Raw genomic sequence first — 25,328 nt, forward strand, 5'->3', positions numbered from 1 at the left:
TAAGGGGCATGTGGAGGAGAGAGAGCAGGAGACTGCAGAGAGAGATGGGGAGAGAGAGAGAGAAAAAGAGATGAAAGCTGTTTTATTACTCATCATTTATCAATGTACAGTCCCCTCTATATAATAATGCTGCAATATATCAGTGTGTGTGCTGGGAGCTGTTATTCCTACTGAAATAACTGTATAGTCCCTTCTCCTCTATATAATAATACCACATATCAGAATGTGCTAGGAGCTGTTATTCCCCCTCATATATCACTGTACAGTCCCCTCTCCCCTCTATAATAATAATAATACCACATACTGAATCAGTGTGTGCTGGGAGCAATGTTATTCCCCCTCCATATATCACTGTACTGTCCCCTCTCCCCTCAATAATAATACCACATATCAGTGTGTGCTGGGAGCTGTTATACCCCTCATATATCACTGTACAGTTCCCCTCTCCCTTATATAGTAACAATACCACATATCAGTGTGCTGGGAGCTGTCTTATTCACTGTACTGTCCTTTCTCCCCCATATAATATCAATACCACATATCCGTGTGAGCTGTGTTATTCCTCCTCATATATCACTGTACAGTCCCCCTCCCCCCTATATAATAACACCACACAATGTGCTGAGAGCTATATTATTCCTCCTCATATCACTATACAGTCCCCTCTCCCCTATATAACACCACCACAGTCCGCTGAGAGCTATATTATTCCCCCTCATATCACTGTACAGTCCCCCTCCCCTATATAACACCACCACACAGTGTGCTGAGAGCTGTATTATTCCCCCTCATATATCACTATACGGTGCCCTCTATTGTAATTGATAAAAATAACCACCCTTTCAGTGTGTGCTGGGAGTTGATAATTAACACTCCCTCCCTATACCAGCCCTGCCAGTCCCCACAGAGGGTCACTTACCAGCTATTTTTGAATGCTGGTCTCGCTGCTCCCACAGTCACAGGGTGTCCTTGGTGAAAGAGGAGTGGGTCCTATTTCCTTCTACACTCCTCCGTGTCTAAGCCACTGAGTTCCGATCGAAGATCAGGAATAGTCCAATGTCTAGAGGAGGCCGCACTGTTGAGAATGAGCGACACCTGGTGGTAGGAAGAGGTAACTGCTAGGCAGTGTTTCTTTTCAGCTGTGAGAGACTGTGCTGCCTCTGCACTGTCCAGCCGGCCACAGTCACTCGATATCACTGGACCTCTCCGGCCGCACAGGCACAGCTCGGAGGGCGGTCACAGCGTGTGAAGGGGCTGCTAATGAGATAGGTATCCGGCCCAGCAGGAAGTACCCTGGTTTCCCGGCGGCCCAATCTGCCCCTGGTTATGTCCCCTCTCTCTGCTAATCTGGAGGCTTCTCGTAAAGAAAGAGAGGCTTCCAGGTCAGCGGCTCTAGAGGAACCAGCATGGGCGAAGTCCTTAGCTATTTCCATGGAGGGGAATTCAAAAGCCATTACTTTTTCCCGTACCACTATGGGATCCTCTCCTCAGGTCTAAAAAAAAGACAGTAACCCCCAGTCCTCCAATCGGAGGAAGAGGATATGCCAGATTTAGAAGAAGGTGAATATGCTCTAGATTTGCCCTAGGAACTCCCAAGAGGAGTCTGAGCCGGTATCTGAGGGGTATAGAGGCTTTAATTTCTGCAATCCGACAGGTATTGCAAATACAAGAGGACAACACAGGTCCTGCTCGATCATCTTTCTTTCTAAAGAAGCAAAGACAGGCTATTGCTTTTCCGGGCTCTGAAGGGCTATTTCTCTTCTAACGTCAGCTTGGGAACATCCGGATAAAAAATTTCAGATGTCCCGGCGGTTATCTTTCTACTTCAGGGTCCATAGGGTATCCACAGGATACCTTGGGGTATAGGTGTGACGTCAGTCGCAGGGCACCAAAGAGTTAAGCTTTCAGCCTCCCAGGATGCACTGGGTCCCCCTCCTATACCCCGCCCCCGAGCCAAGGCACCTCAGTTTAGTTTGGTGCCCGGCCGGAGTCGGGTGCACCTGTTGGAGTGGGGGCTAGAAGAGCCCCTGAAGCTTTTTCTTCATGCAGCTGTGGCTGCACATCTGGATGAACAGCATGGACAGTCAGTCCTGACGTCCATGCTGTCTTCCCTACACCCCGCCGGTACCAGAACGCCGGTACTGATCCGGGGATGCTGGTGGGCATCTGGGGTCACCGCTAGCGGTGACCCCAGATGTTCCGGACCATGGCCGGATTCAAGGGGGACAGAGGTAAGCAGCGGGGTCCCGCGGTGGGTCCCCGCTGATCACATGGTCCTAAGTCCCCAGGCAGGGGGCTCCCTGGGGACTGGCTGCAGCGTGGAGCCAGGCGACCAACCTGCGCTTCCACTACCCCCTGGGACAGCGGACCGCAGCAGAGCGGTAGCGCTGCGGCGTCCCAGGGGTTAAATGCATGCCAGGGGAGCGCGCCTTCCCTGTCTCACAGCCGGCGCCTCCCCCGCTGCACACAGCCCTCTCTGCACTGTGCTGACTGGCCCTGTGTCAGCGCTCCTCCCCCAGGCCAGCCTCCTCTCTGCTCCTCGGCGGCCATCTTCTCAACGCATGGTGAACGCTGCTGGAAGCACTGGACGGAAGCATCGTGGTCTGGGTCCCCCCGCATACCTCTCCTCCGCTGTGGTCAGGTCTGTGTATGCAGCGCTGTGTCCTACCAGGCCCTGTGTCTGTGTAGTTGAGTGATCAGCGCTGTTAGTGCAGGAATTGATTTTCTTTGCATTGTATGTGACTGTGCTAGCGCTGCCTGTAACTTTTCTTCTCAAGACTGTCAGCTTTATTACTGTCCCTGTTCTTTCTGCTAAGCCCTTGCGGTGCGGTGCTGCAGGGTGGTCTCTCGCCTATTTAATATATAATTGGTGAGAGGGGTCACATACGTGGTGCCATCATGTCTGAAAGTGATTTTCCCCTCCGGCTACAGTGTACCACGTGTAAAGTACCGTTAGCGGAGGGGGAGGGTAGCGCGGAGGGCCTTTGCCGGCAGTGTTTGTCCATGGCGCGGCCTCTTACGGTTACAGCACCGGTACAGGAGCCGCCCTGGGCTTGTTTCGCTCAGGCGCTAACAGCTTTAGTGGGCCAGTTAGCTCCGCAGCCCGCGTTTACTCCGATGGGTTTGTCCCAGCAGTCTGTGGTGTCATCACCCATGCAGGGTTTCCCACGACAATTGGTGGTACCCCACAGTCTCCCTATTTCCCCGCTCCCGGTTTCTCAGGAGCCAGCGTGGGTTAACTCCCTGACGAGTTCTGTACAGCACTTGTCGGATGTATTGCAAGGGGAGTCTGTGATGCGGCCTCATAAACGGCCGGTGGCGTCTCTGTCCGCTCCTTATGAGGATGACGAAGGGACGTCTGATGATGGGGAGATTCTGGATCCTTACGATCAGGAACCTCTCCATACTAAGGACGCTGATGCTAAGTCCAAAGTATATATTCCTGGACTTATTCGGGCGGTCCGCACAGCTTTGGTGATTGAGGACGAAGTTCCCCATGCGGCTAAGTCTAAATATGCCTTTTTCAAAGATGTGAAGGGCGATGCCACAGTCTTTCCTCTTTCGGGTCAGTTGGTGGACCATTTAGAGGAGGCGTGGAAACAGCCTGGCAAAAGATACCAGCCGCAGAGACGCCTGGCGTTGGCTTATCCGTTCGCGGATAATTATTTTGCTAAGTGGGAATCCCCTCCACAGGTGGATTCTCACGTGACCCGTCTTGTCCGTAGTGCCACATTGCCGATGCCATCCATGTCCTCCCTTAAGGATGCTACGGACCGCAAGGTGGAAATCTGCCTGAAGTCCGCTTATTCCCTTGCGGGGGGGGGGGCAGCACGGCCGGCTATGGCCATTTGCTGGGTTGCCAGAGCGATGGAGCGCTGGGCGGATTCATTAGAGGCTTCTTTTGATTCCGACTGTCCGGCCGAACAGGCGGAGTTGATTGGCAATCTCTGTGATTCGGCCACTTACATCAACGAGGCGGCTCTAGACATTAGTACTCTGGTGTCTAGAATTTCTTCAGCAGCGGTAGCTGCTCGTCGCACCTTGTGGCTGCGATCCTGGAAGGCGGACGCAGATTCCAAGAAGGGTCTGGAAGCCTTGCCGTTTACCGGAGAAGTTCTCTTCGGTCCGGATCTGGATAAGATTGTGGCCACGCTGGCGGCAGCCAAATCGGCTTATCTCCCGTCGGCCGCTGCTCCTTCTGGTTCTGGACCATCGTCCTTTCGGTCATCTAGGGCCCAGGGCAGGCCCAAACCACAGTCGTTTCCTCGTCAGGCTGGCCCTAGGAAATCAGTCAAGCCCCGGAAGCAGGCATGGAGTACCAGACGTCCGGCCCCCAAGCCAGATGACAAGCCTGCGGCCTGACGGTCCGGGCCTCCCTTTGGGGGATCCCAGGGTGGGAGGCCGCCTGCTGCAGTTCGCCCAGTGTTGGTCGGTCACTACGACAGACACTTGGGTTCTGGAGGTGGTCTCCCACGGGTACGCCCTCTCCTTCCGGCACAGACCCCCGGCTCGATTCTTCACCACGGGTCTACCATCAGACCGGAACAAGGCTATGGAGCTGCGGAAGGTATTGCACACTATGCTCCAGGCTGGAGTTATAGTGCCTGTTCCATTCTCCCAGAGGGGCCAGGGTTTCTATTCAAATCTTTTTTTGGTACAGAAACCCAATGGGTCGTATCGTCCGATTCTCAACCTCAAAGCACTCAACAAGTCTTTGCGGGTACCGAAGTTTCGGATGGAGACCCTACGGTCCATCATTCTGGCGCTGGAACTGGGGGACTACATGGTGTCATTGGACATACAGGACGCTTACCTGCATGTCCCTATTCTTTTGCGCCATCAACAGTTCCTCAGGTTTGCAATCCGCAGCGACCACTTCCAGTTTCGGGCGTTACCTTTTGGCCTGGCGACAGCACCACGTGTCTTCACCAAGGTGATGGCGGTCATGGCGGCTTCTCTGCGGCTGCAGGGAGTCCGCATGTTGCCGTACTTGGACGACCTGTTATTGGTGGCGGGATCTCCAGAGCTCCTGTTACGCCACTTAGACCTGACCATTGCCCTGCTGCAACGGCACGGCTGGCTAATCAACTGGCAGAAGTCCACTCTAATCCCGTCTCTGAGGATTCTGCATCTTGGAGCCTTATTGGACTCGGGACAGCAAAAGATCTTCGTGACGGAGGAAAAGATCTCTGCTTTGCAGTCAAGGGTGCGCAGTTGTCTGCACAGCCGCCAGGTGTCTCTACACTCTGCGATGAGGTTACTGGGCTCCATGGTGTCGGTGTTCGACATGGTGGAATATGCCCAGTTTCACTCCAGACCTCTGCAGCACCTGATCCTGTCAAAGTGGAACGGGCTGCCTCAGTCGCTGAAGTCCCAGACGATTGTGTTCACCCCGGAGGTTCGCCTGTCCCTTGCTTGGTGGTTACAGACGACCCACCTCAGCGAGGGACGTCCGTTCTGGATTCCAAATTGGGTCCTGTTGACTACGGACGCCAGTCTTCGGGGCTGGGGAGCAGTTTCGGGTCCACATCTGTTCCAGGGCAGGTGGACTCCGACAGAAGCGGAGCTTCCAATCAATATCTTGGAACTCCGTGCGGTCTTCAATGCTCTCCAGCAGGCACATCGGTTTCTCCAGGGTCATCCGGTACAGGTCCAGTCGGACAACGCTACCACCGTGGCCTACATAAACAGGCAAGGAGGAACCCGAAGCCGGGCGGCTCTCGTCGAGGTGTCTCGGATCCTGGTTTGGGCGGAGCGCAATCTTCCAGCCATATCAGCGGTCTTCATCCCAGGAGTGCTCAATTGGGAGGCGGACTTTCTAAGTCGCCAGGACGTTCATCCGGGGGAATGGTCCCTGCACCCGGACGTTTTTCAACTACTGGTGGGCAGATGGGGTCTTCCAGAGATCGACCTCATGGCGTCCCGGCACAACAACAAGTTGCCGGTGTACGGGTCTCGCACAAGAGACGAAGGGGCGTCTCTGGTGGATGCTCTGTCCGTCCGGTGGACGTTCCGGTTCGCATATCTGTTCCCTCCGGTCTCCCTTCCTCCACGGGTAATCCGGAAATTCAAACAGGAAGGAGGGACGCTCCTGTTGATAGCTCCCGCGTGGCCCAGACGGCACTGGTTCTCAGACCTTCAGGGTCTGTCCGTGGACAGTCCTCTGCGGTTGCCGCTACGACCGGACCTCTTGTCTCAGGGTCCTTGTCGTCACCCGGACCTGACTCTGCTGTCTTTGACGGCGTGGCTGTTGAGACGGCTATGCTGAGGTCCCGGGGGTTTTCCAGCTCTGTGGTGCATACCATGTTGCGAGCTCGGAAACAGTCTTCCGCGAGGATATACCATCGCGTGTGGCATACGTTCTTCCAGTGGTGTCGACCGAGAGGTTATGCACCGCGGGAGTTTCGTCTGTCTCGGATTCTCGCCTTCCTGCAAGCGGGACTAGATCATGGGCTTCGCCTTGCTTCTTTGAAGGTACAGGTTCAGCCCTGTCTGTCTGGTTTCACCGTAGGATTGCTACAATTCCTGATGTGCGCACCTTTATGCAAGGTGTTGTCCGCATTCAGCCACCCTTTGTTCCACCTGTGGCGCCTTGGGATTTGGCTGTGGTCCTGAGGGCTCTCCAAGGACCGCCGTTTGAACCACTGGGCTCAGTGGATCTTAAATGGCTGACAGCTAAGACTGTTTTCCTTCTGGCTATTGCTTCGGCCAGACGTGTTTCTGAGTTAGGGGCTCTTTCTTGTAGACCCCCTTTCTTGGTTATTCATGGGAACAGGGCAGTGCTCCGCACTCGGCCCGAGTTTCTTCCCAAAGTTGTTTCCCAGTTTCATGTTAACGAGGAAATCGTTGTTCCGGCCTTTAACTCACCGGGTCTTTCCGTGGGTGAGGCCTCTTTGGATGTTGTGCGGGCCTTAAGGACTTATGTTGACCGCACTTCTTCGTTTAGGAAGTCGGACGCTTTATTTGTCCTCTATGGCTTCCGTAAAAAGGGTTGGCCTGCTTCAAAGCAAACTTTGGCAGCCTGGATCCGTATGGCTATTTCTGAAGCTTATCTTCATGAAGGCCTGCCGGTTCCTCCTTCTATGAAGGCTCATTCCACTAGGTCTGTGGGTCCTTCGTGGGCAGCTCGACGTGGTGCCTCTGCAGTCCAGATCTGCAAGGCTGCTACGTGGTCCTCTGTCCATAACTTCGTGAGGTATTACAGGTTTGACACCTTCGCCTCTCAGGATGCTTCCTTCGGGCGGCGGATTCTCCTTTCAGCACAGGAGCGTCCCCACCCTTAAAGGATACTGCTTTGGGACATCCCCAAGGTATCCTGTGGATAACCTATGGACCCTGAAGTAGAAAATATGAGATATGGTAAGAACTTACCCTTGTTATCTCTATTTCTACGAAGTCCATAGGGTTCCACAGGACTCCCGCCCTGTCGCACCCGTGCTGCAGATGGGCTTTGCTCTGGTCACCGGTTTTCCGTCTCCCTCTGGTGAGAATGTGATTCTTGTATGTGTCCAGATCTTTGTTCTCTCTTCCTTCTCCTCCTCTGGCCTATGGCTTGGTAACTAACTGAGGTGCCTTGGCTCGGGGGCGGGGTATAGGAGGGGGACCCAGTGCATCCTGGGAGGCTGTAAGCTTAACTCTTTGGTGCCCTGCGACTGACGTCACACCTATACCCCAAGGTATCCCGTGGAACCCTATGGACTTCGTAGAAATAGAGATAACAAGGGTAAGTTCTTACCATATCTCATATTTTTTATCCTTTTCCAACAGATAACAGAAAATCTTATGAGACTCTCCCTACAGTAGATCCATCAGTTTCACGGCTGTCTAAAAAGACTACACTTCCAGTTCCTGGGGCCACATCTTTGAAAGACACATCTGACAGGAGATTGGAAAACACTCTCAAGTCCATTTAAACAGCTGCATCCTGCGATTCTAAGCTGCTGGACTAACAAAGCTATTGAGCTTTGGGCAAAACAATTAGCTGACTGGATGAGAGACCAGCTGCTGGTGGTAAACCTTATTCCGTTGGCAGAACATATAGGTGAAGCTGCAGCTTACCTCGGAGAAGAGTCCAAAGACGTTTGCAATATCTCCTCCAGAACTTCAGCTCCGGTCGATTTCAGCACGAAGGGTGCTGTGGCTTAAACATTGGCAAATGGACGCAGAATTAGAGAGCTGTGGAAGCACTTCCATTCACGGAAGTGTATTATTTGGATCGGAACTAGTTAAGTGGATTTCTCAGGCTACAGGAGGTAAATCCACTTATCTTCCTTCTGCGTCTCCTCCCCCTAGAAGATCTTACTCTGGACCCTCGTTTCGGTCCTTTTGCACCCCAGGTCGTTCACGTGGTCGTTTCAGAGAAGGGCCATCGTCTTCCCGTGGTTCCAGTGGTCAGGGCAGAGCCTCTGCAACAACAAACTCTGCTCTGCAGGAGGTTAAGTCCACTACCAAGCCCAGTGCATGACGGGCTTCCCTCTCACCTGGGGGACCCCAGACTGGGAGTGAGTCTTCGGGACTTCGGAAAAGTATGTTGCGGGGCTGAGCAGGTAGGGTCCAGTCGGACAATGCCACGACAGTGGTATACATAAACAGACGAGGCGGCACCAGAAGTCGAGCGGCTATGAAGGAAGTAAACAGGATTCTAATCTGGGTGGAATAGTCTGCAAAGGCAATTTCAGCAATCTTCATTCCGGGCGTCGACAATTGGGAGGCAGACTACCTCCGCTGAAAGGACGTGCATCCAGGGGAATGGGCACTACATCCTCAAGTTTTTCACCAGCTGATCGATTGGTGGGGTCTTCCGCGGGTTGACCTCATGGCATCCAGACAAAATCATCAACTGCCTCTCTACTGCTCTCTGACGAGAGACCTGCAGGTGGTGGAAGTAGACGCACTGTCAGCATCATGGCCTTTCCAATGTGTCTATCTCTTCCCTCCGTCCTCTCTTCTCCCTCGAATCCTACAACGCATCAAGAGGGAGAAGGCCAAGGTTCTATTGATAGCTCCATATTGGCTTTGCAGAGCTTGGTATTCCAACATTCAACTTCTGCTGATCGACTATCTGTGGCCTCTACTACTGAGAGAAGATCTATTACTTCAGGGTCCTTTAGTCTATCCAGACTTAAAACGGGGGGTTAGGGTTAGGCACTAGGGGGAGAGGTTAGGGTTAGGCACCTCTAAGGGAGGGTTAGGGTTAAGGAGGAGAGGGTTAGTTATACTTACCTTTTTTTTCGCTATTGGGATCTTCACTGCTGCCGGTCTTCCGGCGTCTGGATTTGAACCACCGGACGTAGCGGTTATTCATACCGATACCATTGAAAGGGCCATCTTAAGACATAAAGGGATCCCATCCAGGGTAATCCCTACTATGCTCAGAGCCCAAAAGGAAGTTACTTCAAAGCATTACCATTGTGTTTGGAAGGCTTATGTTTCATGGTGTGAACGTAGAGGATCTCCGCCTACAGAATTCAAACTAGCCAGATTTCTGCTTTTTCTGCAAGCAGGTCTCTCAGCAGGTCTGCGTTTGTGTTCTCTGAAAGTCCAACTTTCAGCTCTCGTGGTTTTCTTCCAAAAGCATTTGGCCTTGATACCGGATGTGCAGACTTTTCTGCAAGGTGTTTAGGTTACAGCCACCCTTTGTTCATCATACAGCTCCATGGGACTTGGATCTAGTGCTTTCCTTCTTACAGTCCTCCCTGTTCGAACCTTTGGTGTCTGTGGAGTTGAAATACCTTTCATGGAAGGTTACACTTCTTGCACTGGCATCAGCCAGGAGGGTGTCCAGAACTGGAAACACTATCCTGTCGTCCTCCATACTTGGTATTTCATGAGGATAGAGCAGAACTCCGTACTAGAATGTATTTTCTTCCTAAAGTCGTTTCGGCTTTCCACATCAACCAACCTATTGTGGTAAGTTTCTTCCACAAGATTCACTTTCGTCAAAATCTTTAGATGTTATTAGCGCTCTTCGGATATATGTGGAGAGGACTGCAGCCATACGTAAGACGGACACTTTCTTTTGTATGTTGTGCTCGTCCTGGTTGGCCATATTCAAAACAGTCGCTTGCTCGCTGCCTTCACCTGACCATCAGACAGGCATATATGGCCTCATCTAGAGAGCCTCCACCTTCCTTACAGCACATTCCACTCGCTCAGTGGGTGCCTCGTGGGCGGCTGCTCGCGGGGTTTCCATGGATTCTCTTTGCCGGGCGGCCACTTGGTCAGGCCGGCATACCTTTGTTAGTTTCTACAGATTCGACACGTTCGAGGCCATTGCAGTGCATTTTGGCCGGTTTGTTTTGCTGGGTTCTCAGCTCTCTCCCACCCGTGATGGGAGCTCTGTGACGTCTCCACTATCTTGAAGCCTCCAGTGTCCCCTATGGATGGAGAAAACAGGATTTTGGTACTTACTGATAAATTCCTTTCTCTGATTCCATAGGGGACACTGGATGCCCACCCTGCACTGGTCGTTTTTACGTTATGACTGTTAGAGACCTGTTTGCTGTCTCTTGTTGTATTTCTGTTTCGTCATCCTTTTACAATATTTTGTGTACTTTCACCTCCGTCTCTTCTGTTCGTCTTTTTCTTTGCTACCCTCGGGCACAGTTTCCTTAAACTGGGCTTGTAGGGAGGTATAGAGGGGGGAGGATCTAGTCACACGTCAAAAAAATGTAAAGTGCCAGCTCCACTCAGCACCGTCTATACCCCACTATCTTATAGCCTCCAGTGTCCCCTATGGAATCAGAGAAAGGGATTTATCGGTAAGTACCAAAATCCTGTTTTTTTTGGTAGGTTTCTGAAACTCTTACAAATCCTTCCTGAAATCTTTAGGCCAGCGATAGACCGCGTAAAAGGCGTATGAGGGAATTCTGCAGATGGAGGCAGAGTTCATGTAAATGCGTATGGAGGGGCTTGGCGTAACAGTGCATATGCAATGTAACAATGCTTTTGTTTTATGTGCCTCTGCCTCATAATTTCCATATTTACATTTTCAGAGACCTGCTGTCAAGTGATGCTATGAAAGAATACAACAGAGCTCGAGTGTACCTGGATGAGAACTACAAGTCACAGGAGAACTTCACGGTAAACTAATTCTTACCATATAAACTTGCATCTGTCTTGCGTACTTAGGGCAGAGGAAGTATATAGCAGTAATATGTATCTAGCCAGAACCGTACTGTAAAGGGGGGCAGCCTTTGACAGCTGTAATGCTAATCTGGCTACAACTGTGCTATAAGGGGGTGCAGCCTGCACCAGTTGTAATTTTTATCTAGCCAGAACCGTACTGTAAGGGGGGGCAGCCTGTGCTAACTGTCATATGTATTTATCCAGAACCATACTGTAAGGGGGGCAGCCTGTTCCAACTGTCATATGTATTTATCCAGAACCATACTGTAAGGGGGGCAGCCTGTTCCAGCTGTCATATGTATTTATCCAGAACCATACTATAAAGGGGGGCAGCCTGTTCCAGCTGTCATATTTATCTAGCCAAAACTATACTCTAAGGGAAGGGAGCCTGTGCCAGCTGGATTATATATCTAGCCAGAACCATACTGTAAGGGGGCAGCCTATATCTACTTTTTATCTAATCAAAATCATACAAAAATGTTTGTGGCTAGGGCATGCTCAGTTAATCATTTAGAAGGATTCTAGCAAAGCATTTCCACTGCAGTTACTTGCAAACATATAGTTATAGGTTTAATGCTACATTTAAAAAAAAAAAAAAAATTTAATATATCCAATATTTAAAAAAAAAAAAAATATGTACGTCACTTATCTTTTTCCCATATTTTTTTTTTGCCATTTTTATCAGAGTATTCCTAGGCAGCCTAATGTACGCAAGTGGTGGTGTCTGATTTGCATTTACTTTTTTTTGTGTGTGTGGATGACTAGTATCTCGTATATGACAGTCAATGGTGGAACTAATTGACTTCTAGTGTTCACTCTAGGATTGTTTTGTGCAGGGTGCTGATCAGTGAGGAGGGGGGCACATCTATTAACAGTAAAATGTTGGATGCTACTTCGCTAAAATTTGATTTATCCAGTTATCGTAATACTCAATACACAGTACGCACTAATCAATGTTATGTTATATGTACTGTAATCTAATGCCCTCAGTGATATCATGTCGCACAGTAGTGTTTCCAATTCACACATCCCTCCTCTCGTGTGATTGGTGACTTCAACTCCTGGGGGCTGGGCTATGGCAGGGTGTTCGGGCCTTTTCTCTGCCCATCTCTATGTTCCGTGGTAGCTCCCAATATGAGAAGTACAGGGTGCAATTCCGCATAAAAAAACACAGGCGGGGTGCATCTCAACAGTTACATGATGGGCATCTACCAACAAAGTCATACTAACAATAGTCATGGCTGCCATCCAAGTCGTATTGGAGTAATTAGGAAATGTAGGGGCGTTGTGTAAGATCTCACTATTGTGTTTTCAATCCAAATTGATAAAGGCCAGTTGATATTTTTAGCACACAAACACTTTATCAGTATATTAATAGATTAGAGAAAAATAATATATGCTTATTTTTCTTCCAGAGCTCTGCAGGAACTTTAATACTATATACCTCCCAACATTTGTAATAGGAGATGTGGGACTGAAAAGGGGTCATGGCCTGATAGTAATGGGGACGTGGCCTGATTGCACGCCCCCCATTTACATCACTACGGGGCGTGCCCAGCATCTCCGAGCTGCTGGGCTGCCCCCGGGCTTCACCCCCATGCTGTGAATAGATGCTGTGCGCATGCATGTAGTGCAGGGAGAATATATTAAAGCTGTGGTGGAAAATCGGGTTAACACTGAAGTTTTTTCTTTTTTCTTTACCTTCGATAGCTCGGATCTGGCAAAAAAGAAACCCTGGGGTATTTAATGGCTCTTTGTTGCAGTTCTTACTTACTGTGTGATGTAAGGATCCTAAGCCACATTCTTTCCTACTAAATTAGGCTTTGGAAACGCAGTCTTTATTCTTGGCACTGTGTGTTTACACTGAGTCTGCCAGGCTCTTGGCCCTTTATAGGAAGCACAGTCCTGTATTTAGAAGCTAAAAATATCTCATGTCTTCGTCTTGCAAACTAAATGAACTGTTTCCTTTCCAGTAAGGATGGAAGCGGTCCTATAATTCCTGTTTAAAGCAACATTCCAGCTGCACATTCGGGTCTTTGTCCTTAACTTGTGTTTTATTGGATTCTGGCAGGTTTCCATCAATAATAATTAGCAATTATAGTTCCCATGCTCTAATAATGAAATCTGTATTTATGAGTGTTCTTTATTATATGTCAGGTAATAGCTGTAAGAAAAGAAAACTTGTTCTGCAGCCTTGTGATACATACACACAGCCCATACACACAGCCGCTCCGACGGCACCCAGGGCACGAGCCCCGTCTGAACAGAGCAATGTGCTGTGGTCCTAGATGCTAAAAGCACTAAAGTCCGACATTCGCCAATATGTGAACTATTGTAATTTGGCTCTAATGCTGGGTACACACTTGCCGATGTGTACCCGGATGATCTGGCGGGAGGAGATATCGTACCACGGGTACACGATGAGCAATGTAATGAAGGACAGAACGATAATTGATTAAATGTCTAAATATCGGCATAGCATACAACTCTGAATCAGGCCTTTTATTTTGGGGTTCAATTCAAGTGAATGGATTATTAGGTGGGAGCAATTTGTAATTTGTTTAAATCTGTGGTTCTCAAACTGTCCTCTGGACCCTGAACAGGTCAGGTTTTCCAGGTCACCCAGGAGGTGCACAGGTGTATTCATTACTCACTGACACATTTTAAATGATCCACAGGTGGAGCTAATTATATCACTTGTGATTCTGTTAAGAGACTTGGAAAACATGCACTGTTTGGGGTCCTGAAGACCAGAGTTTGAGAACCTGTGCTTTAAACTGCAGGTGTATCTGCATGCTAAACACTACGTTAGTGTTAGTCGCTGACACTGTGACGTAGCATTTCTCATGCAGATACACCCGCAGTCACACACAGAACATAGGCATGCCGCATATCATTTTAATCGGCAGCTTGTGCTATCTATTCACTGTGCGAATAAGACGCATTTGAAGGTAAAAAGATGGACGAAAAGACGTTCGGTGGTACAGAGTCACGCCACGACATGGCGCGACTAGAAGGGCTGTTTAACGCGCTAGATCAGGGGTCTTCATCCTTTGGCCCTCCAGCTGCTGTGAAACTACACATCCCAGCATGCCCTGCCACCGTTTTGATATAAAGGCAAGCTAAAACTGTGGCAGGGCATCCTGGGATCTGTAGTTCCACAGCAGCTGGAGGGCCAAAGGTTGAAGACCCATGCCAGCTAGATGTATGTGGACCCATCTGTATTTGAGTTTTATAGCCGGCAGCGGGTAGTTGTCGATCATCTTATCAAACTATACACAGTGCTTGATGGGCACCTAATGTGCGTAAAAGGCGGCGGACAGTGAGTGAAATATGGAGGGAAGAGTGAAAATGCTTTGGATCATGCCGAGGTTGCAGCAAGTTGGGTGTAAATGACTAGAACAATTCTTGGAGAAATAGGGAGATTCTGCACACAGACCCATGCACATCTTGGGGTACATGCACCTTTGCTGCAGGGGATGCAAAAGATGCACCTTCTAATAGGTGTATATGTGCACAGTTGCTGGCTTGCACAGGCTACATTTGTGTGTTCACGCCCTTACTGAGCGTCTGTCTAAAGTCAGACTGGTCTGTGCTAATAACCCGTAATCTACACACACACTGAACACTTGTATTACGCACCAACGCCCCAGTTACACTCACTAGGTCGCAAATGGAAATGAGGCTGAGCTGGGATCTCTGGTACAGCCCTACAGAGTCGTGCGCGCAGGGCCAGCCATAAGACTCATACACTTGATAATCATTTATGATCCTGGGCCCAGCTATCCTTCATGGAGCAATTGGCAAAATGTTATGAAATCTCTTGAGTCTAACAATATTAAGTTTAGAGCAATTAACGGTCCTGCCGGGGTGCTGGGTTGTCATGGAGGAGATCGTGGTTGTCAAGACAACCCAGTGAGTGAGTGACCATTAGCCTCTTTTTCAAAACATACTAGAAGTCCTTTCAATAATAGTGATGCACCCCCAGAGATCAGGGGCACCTCAACTTGTGTCCCTCCTGCTCCTGACACCTGTGGATTTTGGTGCGTATAAAGAGAGCTTTGTATAACCATGATAGCTCACCAAGTAGTGCTGGCACATTTACTTTCTTCCATGAAGCAGTGACCAGGATCCACCGCTGCCCCTTCTTACCAGTCACCAGCAGCGCAGCCTCCTTGCACAGCACAGCACACACTGCTGTGTGCCAGACTGCAGTGAGGTCAGGGAGGCCACTGTCTGCCTTAGGGTGGGGGAGCGATAACACTGATTTGCCCCTGGCTGGGGGGCTAACGGCTCCCCACTGTAAATACTTTTTTTATACTTTTTTTTTTTTTTTTTTTTTGAGGCAGCGCCACGCCTCCTGCAATTAGGCCACACCACAATGGAAAATAACCCAGGCCCGGCCAAGCTTCGTTTCTACGGCCCTGCATACGTCTTCATAAAGTGACCATCTGTTGGCTGTTTTACAGGGCAGTATAATGCTTTTGGCTACTGCTTGTTTATATTTCACACTGTTTTATAATAGCATTCAGTTTTACAGTATTTTCTCTTCGAATTTGCACAGCGAATTTATTTTGCTATCCATGTAGCAACTTGCACTGAACCAGTCAGAGTGAATTAGTATTTTTCCATTCGCACCTCCCCGATGGAAAGGAAAATCTTTATTTTAAGGTTAAAATGTCGGGACACCGTGCTGAACCCCTTGGACAGCCCCCCCAAATGACTAATTAGGGAATTGGAAGTTTACAATTAGCTTGAATAGTCCAATAATTGTCATTTTAGGGGGTCAAAAAAAGTCCTCAAATTACCCCCAAATCAACGTTTCTCCTTCATCCACTAGGGGACACTGGAGGCTTCATGACAGTGGGGAATAGACTGTGCTAAGTGGGAGCTGGCACTTTAAATTTTAGAAGTGAGACTAGCTCCTCCCCCTGTATACCCCCCTACAAGCCCAGTCTTAGATTGTGCCCGAGAGGAGCTGGTAGTGTTACCACATTCTCCTATGGGTTTTTAAAGTTTTATAATAGTGCTGTTGTGCTGAAGCTGACAAGCTATGAGGAATGACAGGCAGCATCTGCCCCTGTCTGTCTGCTCCATTGGAAGCTGCCGAGAGAGATCCACTCGCAACTGCTTGCAGTTTGCCTGGGGTCTCTGACTACAAAAGAGACCACTGTCATTGGGGGTACTGCATGCTGCTGAGAGGTCCCCTGTTAGTGTAACCGCTGCAGGCAGCCAGGCAGTCTAAGTATGCACTGGCTACCTCGATTAGCGAGGTAACCAGGTTAAACAGCATCAAGGCTGTTTATTTATAGGCAGCAGCTGCTCCGTTTAACGGAGCCAGACGGCATACAGTAGTGACTGTGTGGGGTCTCCCTCACACTTCTACATTGAAGTGAGCGCCATAGTGGGGGGGAGTGGAGTCTAACTCCGGATTCCTGCTCATTCCTCCGAGTGTCCCCAGCGCTTCTCTGAAGTGTGCTGGCGGCCATTACACGGAGGACACTGTATGCTGCGGATGCTGCTCTGAGAGCCAGACCTGTCCTGTAAGTGCACAGTGGGGTTTAGACTACTTAGAGCATTTAGGCAGACAGTAACTACCTTATTATCAGTTAGATACTTGTTTATAGTGCCTAGCGTTTTTACCACAGCTGGAAGTGCTTTTTGGGGGCAAGTGTGATGCTCCTTTTCTGCTTTTCTCTCCTACCTCTGCATATTTCAGTCCTTACCTGTTAACCCTTTCCACTACACTTTACTGTTTGTGTGGGTTTTGTATGTACCATGGCTGGAAGGGGCTCTAAGGCTTCTCAGAAATTATTTACCTGGGCAAAGTGTGTAGAAAAGTATACACAAGGGCATACTAGCCCCTCATTCTGTGACCAGTGTATTCCACAGCAAGAGTCTCCACAGACAACAGAACCGCCATCTTGGGCGGAACAGTTTGCATCCATTATGTCACATCCCTCTGCTGAGCTGGAGGCTTCTCGTAAGGAGAGAGAAATTTCTAGATCAGCTTTTATAGAAGAACCGGCTTGGGCGCAGTTTTTAGCTACATCTATGGAAGGGATCGCAAAAGCCATGGCGTCGTCCCGTGCCACGTCATCGGGATCATCACCGCAGGTCTCAAAACAGAGACTGTTACCCTCAGTTCTCCAGTCGGACGACTCGGAGGAAGAGCAAATGCCGGCTCTAGAGGAGGGCGAATATGCTCAGGATTCATCTGAGGAGCTCCAGGAGGAACCTGAACCTGTGTCCCAAGGGATAGTAGGTTTAATCTCTGCAATTCGACAAGTATTGCAGATTGAAGATGAGGAAAAAGGGCCTGCACGGCCATCTTTCTTTTTAACAAAGCAAAGGCAGGTTACTTCTTTTCTAATTTCAGAAGAACTAGATTCTCTTCTGGTTTCAGCTTGGGAACATCTGGATAAAAATTTTTGGATTATTATTATCGTTTATTTATATGGCGCCACAAGTGTTCCACATTGCCTTACAAAGTACATAAATAGATTTACAGTGACTTACAGTACAATACATTACAGGGCATGGATAATATACAACAATGCAAAGCAACCAAGTGTTAGGTGCCCTGGTAGAGTGTAAGAAGTAGTTGAAGGTAGAGTAAGGAGAAGCACAAGAGGGTAGAAGGCCCTGCTCATCGGAGCTTACATTCTAGGGGGGAGGGACAGACAGACAGGGGTGACACAGATGGGGTAGGCAGGGAGAGAGGAGTATGTAGCAGCAAGTTAAGATGAGAGCTGAAAGGCTTTGATGAAATAGTGGGTCTTGAGAGCCCGTTTGAAGGATTGAAGAGAGGTGGAGAGTCTGATGGGAAGCAGGAGAGCGTTCCAAAGGTGGGGAGCAGCGCGGGCAAAATCTTGGAGGCGGCAGTGGGAGGAAGTAATCAATTGGCATGAGAGGCGGCGTGCATTTGTTGAACGAAGGGGGCGGACAGGAGAGTGAAGGGAGAGGAGATCAGAGATGTAAATGGCAGAGGAATGGCTGAGGGCTTTGTAAGTGAGTGTGAGAACCTTAAATTGGGTTCTAAAAGGGAAGGGGAGCCAGTGGAGAGCTTGTAGGAGAGGGGAGGCAGATGCAGAGCGTTTTGAGAGGAAGATGAGCCGAGCTGCAGCATTGAGGACAGATTGGAGAGGGGAGAGAAGGGATTTGGGGAGGCCAGATAGGAGGAGGTTACAGTAGTCCAATCTGGAGATGACCAATGAGTGAATGAGTTTTAGTGGCATCCTGGGTGAGAAAGGGTCTAATCTTGGAAATATTTTTAAGATGAAAACGACAGGACTGTGAGAGATTCTGGATATGTGGTTTGAGGGAGAGGGAGGAGTCCAGGATAACTCCAAGACAGCGCACTTTGGGGCTAGAGGAGATAGTTGTGCCATCAATTTATAAAGAAATTGTGGGAAGTGTGGTTATGCAGGGAGGAGGGAAGATTAGCTCAGTCTTAGACATATTAAATTTAAGAAATCGCTGGGACATCCAGGAAGAGATGGCCGAGAGACAGTTGGAGACACGAGAGAGGGAGAGAGGTCAGGGGAGGAAAGGTAGATCTGAGTATCATCATAGGCATAGGGATGATATTGGAGGTCAAAAGAGCTGATGAGTTCACCTAGTGAGGATGTATAGAGAGAAAAGGAGAGGTCCAAGAACAGAACCTTGGGGAACACCTACTGCAAGAGGCTGTGGGGGAGAAGAGGAGCCATGAGAGGAGACAGAGAAGGATCGGTCAGAGAGGTAGGAGGATAGCCAGGAGAGGGCAGTGTCACGCAGACCAAGGGAGTGAAGGATTTGCAGAAGGAGAGGGTGGTTTACAGTGTCGAAAGCAGCGGAAAGGTCAAGGAGAATGAGCAGAGAGTAGTGGCCCTTGGATTTAGCAGCAAGGAGGTCGTTGCTGACTTTAGTGAGGGCAGTTTCAGTGGAGTGGAGAGAACGGAAGCCAGACTGAAAAGGGTCAAGGAGGGAGTGAGAGGAAAGAAAGGTGGTAAGGCGCTTGTAAACAACACGCTCAAGAAGCTTGGAGGCAAAAGGGAGGAGAGAGATGGGACGGTAGTTGGAGAGAGTGTTAGGATCAAGGGTAGGTTTTTTTAGTATGGGGGAGACAAGGGCATGTTTGAATGCAGACGGGACAGTGCCTGATGATAGGGAGAGATTAAGGAGGTGGGAAAGATGGGAGCAGGCAGAAGGAGAGAGGTAGCGGAGGAGACGTGAAGGGATAGGGTCAAGGGGGGAGGTGGAAGGGGGCTGTTATCTTCCTATTCTTTTCCTGCAGATAGTAGTAGAAAATCTTGTGAGACCCCTCCTACAGTAGGTCCTTCGGTCTCTCGTCTATCTAAAAAGACTATTCTACCGGTCCCTGGAGCATTGTCTTTGAAAGAGACATCGGACAGGAGACTGGAGAATACTCTCCAGTCCATTTACACAGCTGCCAGGGTGACTTTACGTCCTGCGATTGTAAGCTGCTGGACTAACAAAGCTATTGAGGTTTGGGCAAAGCTGTTAGCTGATGGGATGAGAGACCAGCTCCCGGTGGAGGAACTTATTCCTCTAGCAGAACACATAAGGGAAGCTGCAGCCTACCTTGGAGAGGTCGTCCAAGGATGTTTGTAATCTCGTCTCCAATACTTAAGCTCTGGCAATTTCAGCACACAGGGCGCTTTGGCTTAGTCAATGGCAGGCGGACACGGACATAAAAAAGCTGTGGAAGATCTTCCTTTCAAGGGAAGTGTCTTATTTGGAGCGGAACTTGACAAGTGGATTTCTCAGGCTACTGGAGGTAAATCCACTTATCTTCCATCAGCTGCTCCACCTCCTAGAAGGCCCCACACAGGGCCCTCATTTCGGTCCTTTCGTTCCCCAGGTCGTTTATGTGGTTGCTCCAGAGGTGGGCCTACTACTTCCCGTGGTTCCAGAGGTTGTGGCAGATTTGCAGCAACATCTGCTCAACAGGAGAGTATAAGTCCACTACCAAACCTAGTGCATGACCGGCTTCCCTCTCACCTGGGGGACCCCAGGGTGGGAGCATGTCTTCGGGACTTCAGAGAAGTATGGACAGAATCTTGTACAGACACTTGGGTTTGGGACCTCCATCACCCAGGGATACAAACTCGATTTTTCAGTTTCAGCCTCCCCCTTGGTTTGTCACAACAGACTTTCTGTCCGTGAGGGTTTTGGTCTAGGTTCCCAGGCATCAGACTAGACAAGGTTTCTACTCCAGTTTGTTTGTGGTTCCAAAGCCAGACGGCTTGGTCAGTCCTATTCTGAACTTGAAGGATCTCAATCCCTACCTGAAGATTTTCAAGTTCAATATGGAGTCCCTTCAGTCAGTTATTGCGGGACTGGTGGAAGGCAAATTTATGGTATCTCTAGAGATCAAGGACGACTCCTACCTTCACATCCCTATCTGGCCGCCTCACCAGGCGTTTGAGGTTCGCCATTCGGAAATCACGTTTCCAGTTTCAGGCCTTACCCTTCGGCGGCTTATCAGCCACAGGGTATTCACAAAGGTCATGGCGGTGATGATGGGTCTCCTTCAGAAACAAGGAATCACGATTATCCCTTACCTGAACGATCTCCTTCTGAAGGCTCATTCCAGAGAACGATTACTGCAGAACATCACAGTAACTCACAAGCTCCTCATAGGTCACAGGTGAATCCTGAACTTACCCAAGTCTCATCTGCAACCGACACAGAGGCTCCAGTTTCTAGGAATGGTTCTGGAAACACTGTCAGCAGGTTTTCCTTCCCCAGGGAAAGGCAGCCTCCATTCAGGAGAATGTGAGGACGGTCCTTGGACATAGTCGGGTATCAGTGCACATCTGCATTCGACTCCTGGGAATGATGGTGGCGGCATTCGAGGCCATTCCTTACGGACGTTTCCACTCCAGAACGTTTCAGCTCGACCTCCTCTCCCAATGGTCAGGATCCCATCTTTTTCTCCACCAATGTATGAGGTTAAGTCCCAGAACTCTGATACCCCTTCTCTGGTGGCTGAGCTCGTCGCACTTTTCAGAGGGTAAGAGATTTGGAGTGTGGAATTAGACTCTCCTCACCACAGACTCGAGTCTGAGAGGGTGGGGGGCAGTGATTCGGGAATATCACTTCCAAGGCCGCTGGACTTCACAGGAAGCAAATCTGCCAATAAACATCCTTGAATTATGGGCAGTGTTCTACACTCTTCAACCAGCATATCACCTTTTGTGAGACCGAGCAGTCCGAGTCCAGTCTGGCAACGCCACGGGAGTGGCGTACTTAAAGCGACAGGGCGGCACCTGAAGTCGGGCGGCAATGAAGGAAGTAAGCCGCATTCTACTCTGAGCAGATAAATTCGCAGGGCGATTTCAGCAATTTTCATTCTGGGCGTCGACAATTGGGAGGCAGACTACCTCAGCCGGCAGGACGTGCACCCAGGGGATGAGCGCTCAGCCTCTGGTGTTCTCGACAGCTTGTCCAACGGTGGGGTCTTCCATAGGTCGACCTCATGGCATCCAGATAGAATCATCAACAGCCTCTGTACTGCTCTCGGACGAGAGACACAGTGGCAGTGGACGCACTGCCAACACCATGGCAGTTGTTTTGTCTATCTGTTCCCTCCTTTTCTTCTTCTCCCTCGGATTCTGCAACGCATCAGAAGGGAGAGGTCCAAGGTTCTCTTAGTGGCTCCTGATTGGCCTCGCAGAGCTTGGTATTCCAACCTCCGCCTTCTGCTAATCAACGATCCATGGCCCCTACCTCTGAGAGAAGATCTCTTACTACAGGGTCCTTTAGTCTATTCAGACTTAAGGCGGCTATGTTTGACCGCGTGGCTGTTGAAAGGGCCATATTACGACGAAGAGGAATCCCATCCAGGGTAATGCCTACTATGCTTCGAGCACGAAAAGAAGTTACTTCGAAACATTACCACCGTATTTGGAAGGCGTATGTTTCATGGTGTGAAAGGCGAGAGTCGCCTCCTGCAGTGTTTAGTTTAGCCAGACTCCTGCTTTTTCTGCAAGCAGGCTTCTCGGCCGCACTACGCCTGGGATCCCTGAAAGTTCAAATTTCGGCATTGTCTGTATTTTTCCAGAAGAAGCTGGCCTTAATTCCGGATGTTCAGACCTTTCTGTAAGGAGTTATAGGGTTACAAAAACCCTTTGTGCCTAAGACTGCCCCATGAGATCTGGATCTGGTCCTATCCTTCTTACAATCTCCTGTGTTTGAACCTTTGGAGACTGGAGTTTAAATACCTTTCATGGAAGGTGGCACTTCTACTCGAGCTGGCCTCAGCCAGACGGGTGTCGGAGCTTTGGGGCCCTATCCTGTCGTCTTGCATACTTGGTATTTCACTCGGATAGGGCGGAACTCCGTACGAGAATGGAATTCCTTCCCAAGGTGATTTCGGCTTTCCACATCAATCAACCTATTGTGGTACCAATAGGATTCACCAACTTCAAGATCCTTGGACATCTTTAGAGCTCATCAGATGTATGTGAAGCGGACTTCAGCTATACGCAAGACAGACGCTTTGTTTGTCTTATATGACGCTGCTCGTCCTGGTTGGCCAGCCTCCAAACAGACGCATGCCCACTGGATTCGTCTGACCATCAGTCAAGCATATGTGGCCTCCTCCATGGAGCCTCCTTTTTCTATTACTGCGCATTCCACACGCTCAGTGAGTTCCTCATGGGCGGCTGCTCGCGGGGTTTCTATGAAGTTGCTTTGCCGAGTGACCACTTGGTTGGGCCGGCATACCATTCTCCGTTTTTACAGATTTGACACGTTTGCGGCCTCTGCAGCGCAGTATAGCCATGCTGTTTGCAGGGTTCACAGCGTTCTCCCGCCCGTAATGGGAGCTCTGGGACGTCCCCACTGTCAAGAACATTCCAGTGTCCACTAATGGATGGAGAAGCATTCCTCGCTCAGATTCCGAAGACTGGGCTTGTAGGGGGGTATAGAGAGGGGAGGAGCTAGTAACACTTCTAATATTTAAAGTGCCAGCTCCCACTTAGCACCGTCTATACCCCACTGTCATGAAGCCTAGTGTGTCCCCTATGGAATAGGATAAAGGGATTTATCGGTAAGTACCAAATTCCTGTTTTTCCTTTTTTTTTTTTTTTTTTTTTTGAGATTAAACAAACGTTAGCTTTTTATAATAATTTTGAATTTAAAAAAAACAAGCACATATCAGCCACTGCACACCATTTAAAAACCTACAGTACCTTCCTGATGCCCACAAACAGCCTTCTATACGGTCCTGCTAACGAAATGATACATTTTGGGGGGTCCAGGATGGTCTCCCCACTTTTTTATGTACTTCTCACATCTCATTTGACAGTCAACTCGCACCACTCACCTGCAGGTACCGAATAGGCATTTTAATTGGATTGGAGAATTCTTGGGAGCGTGCATTCGTGCGAAGTCTGAGAGTTTCTTGAAACTAACTCGCAAATTCGCACCTAATAGGATTGACCCCTATGTCTCTAAACACAAATGGCTTTTGCATTGAAGAGGTCTATGAGATTATTTTCCTAATTCTGCACTCGTTTGCGTGCGATTTTACCTACAGAACATAGGACCTTACAGTGACTTGGGAAATAGGGTTAATGAAGATCTAAAATACTGACGCACCATTTTTTTCTCTTTAATAACATGTCACAATTCCCTTTTCCCATAGGAATTATGTCTGTTTTACTTACAGAAAGGTGAAGTTAATTTTTCACAGATTAATGGCATCGCCGCAATATTTTTAATTGAGTCTGGATGTGTTAATTGACCATAAATTGAAAAAGGAAATTGAGGAGGATTTATGGCAGGAATATAGCTTACCAGGGTTTTAATTGGCCTCAGGAAATGCTAGTATTTTCCCAGAATTAAAGGATTCCCAGTGATACCTTCCAGTCTGGCATTTGTTTAGTAACGTGAAATACAAAAAAAAGTATATTTTAAATGTATTTATTTATTTGGCATCTACTTGTATTACCACTAGGGGGAGCTATATTACCATTTCTTCTCCATATGTGCTTCACTACAGATTAATATACTTGTAGTTAGAACATCATCCTGTTCTGCCTATTGGCCAGCCCTTCAGATTGCAGTGTGTCAGTGACATTCTCCTCTCTTTTTGACTGACTTCCAGTTGTTTTAGGAGCGTTCTCTCATTAGGTTCGTTAGTTTTTGGGGGGGTTTTGCATCCAGAGTGCCATGGTTAGTAAGGTACTACTTCAATTGCAGTTATTAGGTTTACTAGATATGTGAAAGTTAGAGCAACATGACGAAACATGACTGACTAGGAACATGAACAGAAATGTCATTTTATCATATATTTCTGTGCGCTGCCCTTTTATGATTATAGGTTAAAAAAGTGAGTGTGGTTTAGTGGGTGCCCCAATAAAGTGCATATTACAGAATACAGGTTAGATAGTCTTATTTGTGTTTTGTTATTTTACATTAAGTTTTAGTCCTTTTTATATATTTTTTTTTTATTAAACAGTTTTCACATTTAGAGCCATATCCAATTAGCCCCGAACACTGTTCGGGCGCTAATTGATCCCCGCGATCTGCGAAAAACGGGGATTTTTCGCAGATAATCCCTGATTTTCGCCGATATTTTTTTCATCCCTATCCTATTCGAGAAAAATTTAATAGGTTAGTTCGGCCGTTAACACATAGGAGCCGCGATAAGCTCGCGGCCCTATGTGTTCTCGCCTTTTTATGGGGGAAAAAACGGCTCTTATTGTGGATTATTTTTCGGGACATGTCAGGTCCCGAAACCCAACCCCGAAAAGTGCCGTCACGCCGACTACGGGGCTGACTGGATAGACCCGAGCAAGCTCCGGGCGAGCTAATTAGCCAAGGTAATTGACCATGGCTAATTGGATATGGCCCTTAAATTTACTTCTCTACATTTAAAAAAAAAAAACCACAAAGCTGCAGTTATTCTGTTGGAGCAAAAGGACTGTTAATGTCGTCCCAAAATGCATCAATGAACTGTAGACTACAAAGTTTATATCAAAATAAATTTACATCCTAAACAAAGGATTTATCTAGAACACTTCTACCCCTTTCACTCTGCACCTTGGACCCAGGATATTACCGGGGCAACACAGGTCATGTGTCGGTGTGGAAGGGTCAATCCGGGTTTTCTGGCCCGGAATCTCGACCCTTGTCACGACCAGGGTTATTCCCGGAACCGATCCAGGTCAGCTGTGGTGTGAAAG

The 25,328-nt window shown here is 48.7% G+C and overlaps 1 protein-coding gene across 3 annotated transcripts in view; it reads left to right on the plus strand.

The window, feature by feature from the left end:
* INPP5A (inositol polyphosphate-5-phosphatase A) overlaps positions 1 to 25,328 on the plus strand; it is a 567,250-nt gene that overhangs the window by 217,350 nt on the left and 324,572 nt on the right. For all 3 annotated transcript variants that reach the window (XM_088476881.1, XM_088476880.1, XM_088476879.1), the window contains exon 4: positions 10,995 to 11,082. In XM_088476881.1, the coding sequence (XP_088333007.1) occupies positions 10,995 to 11,082 (88 nt within the window). The remainder of the gene's footprint in view (positions 1 to 10,994; positions 11,083 to 25,328) is intronic.

This window comes from Taudactylus pleione, unplaced genomic scaffold (genome assembly GCF_031769625.1).
Source record: "Taudactylus pleione unplaced genomic scaffold, aTauple2 ptg000198l, whole genome shotgun sequence".
NCBI classification, from domain to species: Eukaryota; Metazoa; Chordata; class Amphibia; order Anura; family Myobatrachidae; genus Taudactylus; species Taudactylus pleione.